The 7,153-nt window shown below is 38.0% G+C and overlaps 1 protein-coding gene across 2 annotated transcripts; it reads left to right on the top strand.

Moving 5' to 3' along the window:
• The first annotated feature begins 483 nt into the window (after nucleotides 1-483).
• On the top strand, nucleotides 484-6,359 carry LOC110460983. 2 transcript variants are annotated; one of them, XM_021514240.1, is made up of 7 exons: nucleotides 484-619; nucleotides 966-1,196; nucleotides 1,716-1,762; nucleotides 2,229-2,318; nucleotides 2,563-2,740; nucleotides 5,786-5,832; nucleotides 6,175-6,359. In XM_021514240.1, the coding sequence occupies exons 2-7, from the start codon at nucleotides 971-973 to the stop codon at nucleotides 6,241-6,243; spliced, it is 657 nt and encodes a 218-aa protein (XP_021369915.1). In that variant the 5' UTR covers nucleotides 484-619; nucleotides 966-970; the 3' UTR covers nucleotides 6,244-6,359. The 2 variants fall into 2 exon arrangements, with proteins under 2 accessions (XP_021369915.1, XP_021369914.1); XM_021514239.1 differs by having other exon boundaries at nucleotides 485-619; nucleotides 6,172-6,358.
• Nucleotides 6,360-7,153: the final 794 nt, after the last annotated feature.

Genomic DNA, 7,153 nt, shown 5'->3' on the forward strand with positions numbered 1-7,153 from the left:
GGGGGGCAAACATTCCAGAAAATGGAACTACAATGTAAGGGGAATAACCTAACAGAATCCCAATTCTATTGTTAAATTCAATGCACTGTTCTATAACAAAGTCAGTAACTTCTAACTTCCAAATGTTGGAAAGTTCGTGTTGCATAAGTGCCTATTTAAATCGGCCAATGCCTCCTATACTTCTGTAACAGTTCCGCCAAACAGTGTCACACAAGGTAATCAAGAGAAATATGTTAGAGGGATTATCCGATTACGGTGACTTTTTCGTAAGAAATTTCAATTTCATTACGCATTTACTTCCCACCAATCCCCTCTCCCCCTTGCTATCCAAAACTTCCAACCAGTACTCTCCCCGCGCCCTAGAACCATATGGATATCCCACCAAAACAACGCTGTTTACTTTGACTGCGGTATGAGATAACGGCTAATTCTTATCAGTCACAATGACATCAAAACATGTCGGGCTAAAGGTGTGTGAAGTGTTATCGATCCCATCACAGGAAGACGAGCCCGAAATAGACGAGATAGGACTATATAGTAAATGCGGTCTAACATAGCATCATTGACTCCACGGAGCTGTCAGCACACAAACACCTGACGGTCCTTTTCAAACAGACAGGTACATATTGCACAACAGTGAAGTTCATTACAAATCGACTGTTTTCATCTATTTCCAATAAGAGGGTGAAACGCGTGCTGTTATTTTGTAAAACATGTAATTAGAAATGTCACACCTGCAATTGGAAATGTTTCAAAATGACCTACCTTTTGAGAAAATGATATTTTGTATGGAATCGGAACGTATCTGCAGTAACGGTGTTCTTTCTATCACTATATATATTAAAATATGTATGTTTCATCAGCATTTCGCATCTATTTAGGCTATTATATGTTTACATGATAATTTATATATCATTTACTTATGTTCATGTAAATCATATGTTATATGTATTGATTCTATACAGCAACCATGAGATATGCTGTCACCTTGGCATTGCTAGTAACCTTGACCTTTGCGAATCCACGAAGTGACCTCCTTTCGACCTTGAACGTGCTCCACGATAGCGCAACTTACCAGGCGCTACCCCCGGAGCTGAGGCTATTGACGGTGGAGCTGGCAGCCACTGCCAAGGCTGGACAACTCACCAGTTATATTGATAAAGTTGGCTTCTACAGCGTCCTCAACCTCATCAGACGTAAGTCATTTTGACTTCTATCGGAGTTGCCTCCCTTCAATACGATTCCGTCAGAAGTATAGAAGGCATAGACCTTTTCCCATTAAATGCGGGACTGTAACTAGAGTTGGTAATCCCCAAACCTCGCAGATCAATATGTTTAACGTCATACTATGAAACGACGTGAAATGTATTGTGACGGTATGTGTCACATGCATTTAGGATTCGTATATGTCTAACTAACTTACTATTCCTTCAACTTTTTTTCACGGTAAAAAATGCATGTTTGCACCATGTATAAGTGTGCAATATTACTCTTAATGAATCACACAGTGTAAATGTCATAGTTTAAACAGTTTAAACGAAAAAATTATTTAATTTCGGTTTTGTGACGACGGGAAGGCTGGTAGGTGTAATTCTGTAGCGAATGTGACGTGTGAACGTACAGTCTTTCGTCTCAGGTGAGATTCACTTAGAATCGTTGCTATTCAAGACTAATAAGTTGACATTGCAGCTTGTTTATTTTTCTTTACCTTACAGACTTGCCCGTGCACGATGCTCATGATTTAGAAGACTATCTCCTAAAGGTGAGTTGATACAGAGGCTATATCAACGGTAATCATTATCAAAGAGATCGATTCGGAAGTCATTTGAAACGAGCAGGTCTTAATAATTTTTCAATGATATCAACTTTATCATTTTTGTTGGTTTTTTTGTTTAAGAAAAATGGTCTCTTACTCGGCTATGTAGATGGAGTACTCCTGTAACCAATATTAACCAACAGACGGTTAATAAAACAAGACTATGTCTTCGTGAGAAAAAGATATTAACCCTTTCACCACTGAAGACCATAATAGACTCCTTACGATCAATGCATGGTAGAGTCTACTAAAGTTACATAGGGGCGAAAGGGTTAAACACAACAGAACGTTTTGCTTATGCCATGTTAGGTTTTTCCCCGTGAAACTAAATTTTGTAACGCATAATGAATAATTCCGAGTTCATGAGAAACAAAATGTAAGATTTTGTATAATATCTATATCCACTGACCAGGTGATAACAGAGGAGAGCATCGCTGCCGCACAACAGGCTCAATTGGCTGTATCCGTCACTACCACGGAGACATTGCCAGCATCAGTTCGAGTAAGCATTATGATATCCCTCCCTTCCCTCCTACCTCTCTCCCTCCTTCACGCAAGTTATATTTACTCAATTTTTACCACGGAGGCATCACCAGCATCAGTTCGAGTAAGCATTCTGATATCCCTCCCTTCCCTCCTACTTCTTTCCCTCCTTCACGTAAGTTATCTTTACTCAATTTTAACCAATACATAATTTTAAATGTTGATTGAAATGTAAACTTGTAATTTGTTGTCTTTCCATGTAGAGGTCAAAGAGGTCGAAATCCAATTCGTACCTGCATAACCTGGAGTCGACCAACGCCTACCAGAGCCTACCACAGGAGTACAAGGGTGTGCTGAAGTCCCTACTAATCGCCGCCCACTCCAACACCCTCACCCAGTACCTCAGTCACGACGTCACAATCCTTCCAAGACTGCTTCATCGTACGTAACAATTACATAAGTCAAATGTTGACTGGATTTAATTTGAGTTTGGGATTAAAGTTCAGAGTTTAATGTGACTACTGACCGTTCAGATCGGGTTGTTGTAAGATGCGGTCGCTCTTTAGGACATCAGACTAAATTTGAGACAAACCTTAAGTTAGATTTTTAATCGCAGGTGAATCACGTTATAGTAAGGTATTTCCCGACTTTTTGTGAGAAAAGTGTACGAAAATGATTGCCGGTTAATATAGATATTAACTTTATGTAACAAATTAAAATTAATATGCAAAAATGTTAACACACTGGGATAAAAATCCAAACTGATGTCGACATTAAAAGTAAGGCATCACGACCATCAAGAACCAGATGCTGTGTAAGGGTCACCGCGTGTTAACATGGCACCTATCAGCGCGTGTCCTGTCATAGACAAGAACTTATCATGGTGATCACCGATTACATAAGACGCAGTGAACATATCTGATAATTAATCCAGAACAAAATTAGATCTACGTGTTTTACATACCTCGTTTGTAAACGGCATACCATAAAACATGGTCTGGCCCAAGGATCATGAGACGATATCAAGTCTAAAATTATCTTAAGTTTTGAATTTGCCAATCACAAGTTACGCCAAGAAAAATGGCGTCATAAGTTATTAGCTAAGCATAAACTTAAGCCAAAGACTTTTTCATTATCCCGGGGTCTGTGGTCGAGTTTGATTTGATTTGCTCCCAAATTTTGTTCTGGTCGAGTTGGGTTTGGTCTGGTCGCATTGGCCTGGTCTCAAATGGTGGTCCAGCTGGTGTGGTCTGACGGGTAATAGACCCCTTTTTATATCTGTACACCACCGGATGCATCGATCTGTAGTAATCAATACCTCAACATCTTGTTTGAGATGGGCAAGTCATTGTCTAGCCGTTGTCCGAACACGCCGTAGAAGGGACAGGAAACGACACCAGGTGAAATTCATTGTTGATACAAACCATAACATTCAATTCACGTCTCCCTCTGCAACACAGTAAAGCAATACTGTGTGTGGAAGGTACACACCAAGCTGTTATTATGACTTTGAAATATCAGTCGTAAATAAAAACTAAAGGAACCCATATCCTCCTCTCCTTGGGTGGTCTAAATCTGTCGGATGTGTGGACGGGCCCTACTTTGTTCGGTGATTAGCAACATGAGACCTTGAAGGAAAGATATATTCTAATTGTGAATTCATAATTTGGTTTCAATGACTAGCTTTGAAAAAGATAGAAAAAATTGACAAGCAATTATTATTTGTATACATGTACTTAAGCATGCATTATAATGACATATATAAAATTGAGTCAGATATATCTTGTCACTAGTCTATGTGACCGTTTTCTCAGCGAAGTAACATTCCCTGGATTTAAAAGCCTATCGATGAGAATGGTTGCCGACTCTCAAACTGTACCTTAATAAGTGGTACCCTCTCTGTTGCACTTAAGGAATGATTTTTATTTTTTCAACATTTATGAGGTCATAACAACAATGGGTTTATGGACATATTGAATGAATCGCGTTAGCGATTCATGTAAAATATGTCCAAAAACCCATTGTTGTTATGACCTCATAAATGTTGAAAAAATAAATATCATTCCTTATATTTACATTGACGAATCCTTTCAGTGGATCGATATAACAACGAATAAAACAAATAAACAGGGTTTGTTCCTGCTTATACACGGGTGCAACGCAGTGGCGAGAACAGTGTTTTTTCGCGGGGAAATGTGACACTATCGTGAGAGATCTTAGCAACCGTCAACAACAATAACACAACAAAATGTAGTTCCATATTCAGTGTTTATTTGTAGCACAGGACACGTGAATACGTGGATATTTCACAAAGCACAGTTCAATAATATTTTAAGATGTAAGAATTAAGCATCTAGGTCGGTCGTTCCGAGTGAGTAGTTTTTGTAGTGTATTACTACGCAGTGTGATCAGGTTACTATCAGTTCCCATGTGCTGAGATTCTATGAACACCTGTGTTATGCATTTATGAATGTAATTTTTGTCAATGGGTCTAAGCATACAGAATGTAAATATAAACAAATGGAACGGTTTTGGGTCACCTACTTACCTGGAGCTGTTATATCATTGTCGCCAAAATACTGAGTGCGTACCTTTCCACTCATGCTGTGAATGTGTCGGGATTACTTAGTAATTGGTGTTATGGTAAGTACCAAATATAACCATAATTCGGGATCAGACCAAACCAGCCCTGACCATACTTTATGGTGTGCCCACCTAATACCCCTCTCTAACGCAGCCATGGTATTTTTGAACCTGCTGTACGACTGTTAATGACAGAACACGTTCTATACTTACAATGTTCGCACCGTGTACCAAAAAAAATGTGAAATCATGACATGGTAATGCATGCATCCAGTTAATAAAAAAGTAAGTTTGTAGTTTGTAGAATATAAAAAAGGGAAAAAGAATCTTGACTTAAAACCGACAAGAATGATTAAAAATCAAATCTTGATTAACTTATGCTCATTGAAATGCTTTTATACAATGAAACATATTCTAGATTCAATATCTTGCCAGAGTAAGGATGTTTACGGTAACGAAACGTATACATCAAATTCGACACAAAACCAGACAACTCTGTACGTTTCTGGCTTTTGTCAGTCTCCTAACACGTGCTACCGATAAGAAATGAGGTAACAAATACTCATCAGCAATAATAAGGATCCAGATTTCTCAAATAAAACAAAATTTAGATAATAACCACTGCTGCACGCAACAGAAAACCTGCTTTATGAGAATTAACCTTTGAAACAGACATGTCGGTCGTGCTTGCACGTACAGCAATATCACGTGCCAGCATACTTGACATACTTGTGCACAAAAACCGCAGCATCCTGCCGTTATAATAATGTCTATTCAAGACTGAATAACATAAACATGAATAATATTGTTTGTTGCTTTTTGTCTCCCTTTTTAATGATTGTTTACGCTGTACCAGCTCCATCTCTGCAATTGTAACCCGTATATAATAACCTCTGTTTACAGATATGAACCCTGGCTTAGCCCGGAGACTCAATGCTTACTTTATGCAGGTATGTACACTATGTGGTAATGACAATCAGTAAAAACTTGCCAAAATACATATGCGTAGCACCAAGATATACAGGAAAAACAGATTAGACAAATTCTTCAACCACCATTGCAAAGATAGGATATTTTTATTCAAGGAGTATGTTGTTTATTTCGTATTCTCAATCTGTATATTGCCTCATGTTCGGTAAAATATTCATTTTGCTGTCTTTTAAAGATGATATTATCCTGGGAAACAAATGCATTGTATACATTATGCATTGCTTAAATATACATGGATGAATATGACTTACAAGCAAGCAAATGTTTCATGTTTTTGTACGTCCGTTTTAATTTAACAGCAGTTGCGGACAGAGGGAAGACAAAATTCCCAAATCGATGGCGACGACGACGACGACGACGACGACGATTAGATAGCAAAATAGTGGTAAAAGTAGAACGACATTGTTTTAAAAAAAGTCACAGAACGTCATAACCGTTTTTAAAGAATTATGATTATCAACATGGTAAATTACTATAAATATGTAGTGATTTTATTGTTTCTTGTTTTTCTTTTTTTTTTTCATAATGCGTAAAAAGTTACAGAACACAATAAAATACAAACACTGCGGTTCCCAATTACTCTTAAATGCCATAACGTTATGTTTGAATACTTACTTTGAATACTTATTATTGGCGCGGAAAGTTCTTCCATAATAACTTTATCATCAGGTTATGTATATGAGAAAAAACAACCGATAATCGATACGAATCATCTATTATCTATAGACGTATCAACACGTAATTTCTTAAGCGGCCTACGCCTCAAAGTGTTATGTCAAAGGTCATGGGGGAAAAACCGCTTATGCGCTATCAAAAACTTGCATGGCGGCCAATTAGGAGTCCTTTGATACGATTACGATTTCTTTATTTAAACGATATATCCACACTGAAAAATTATACGAACATCGAGTATGAAATCAGGTACATCTATTCTTTTGGGAAAATCTTCAATGTTTGGCACTTACATCGTAATAAATCAGCGATCGTGCAATTTGTTGGAGGGTCGCAGATGGGTGTGTAAGTTTACATTTACATTTATACTGCAAAGGGCCGTCGAACAGCATCAACTTGCAGGTAGACTTGTGTGGCGTGGCTTCCACATGAGTTCGTTAAAAACTGGTTAAAAAGTTGAAACTAATTACAGGATCCACATTCACTCTGCAAGATGACTGGAGCGAGGTCTTGAATGCCTCAGTTCTCCCCAGTAACTGGTGGATCGGGGTATTTATCGGACAAGTCAATCAAATTGATTATTTTTCCTTTCTCCGATACATCATCTTT

This window comes from Mizuhopecten yessoensis, unplaced genomic scaffold, assembly GCF_002113885.1.
Source record: "Mizuhopecten yessoensis strain PY_sf001 unplaced genomic scaffold, ASM211388v2 scaffold10529, whole genome shotgun sequence".
Taxonomy (NCBI): domain Eukaryota; kingdom Metazoa; phylum Mollusca; class Bivalvia; order Pectinida; family Pectinidae; genus Mizuhopecten; species Mizuhopecten yessoensis.

Excerpts from the sequence above, each read along its gene's own strand:
- LOC110460983 (XM_021514239.1), top strand. The coding sequence starts at position 971 with ATGAGATATGCTGTCACCTTGGCATTGCTAGTAACCTTGACCTTTGCG. Across the intron at positions 2,319-2,562 it reads CATTGCCAGCATCAGTTCGA|AGGTCAAAGAGGTCGAAATC; the intron begins GTAAGCATTATG and ends CTTTCCATGTAG. Across the intron at positions 5,833-6,171 it reads TCAATGCTTACTTTATGCAG|CAGTTGCGGACAGAGGGAAG; the intron begins GTATGTACACTA and ends TTAATTTAACAG.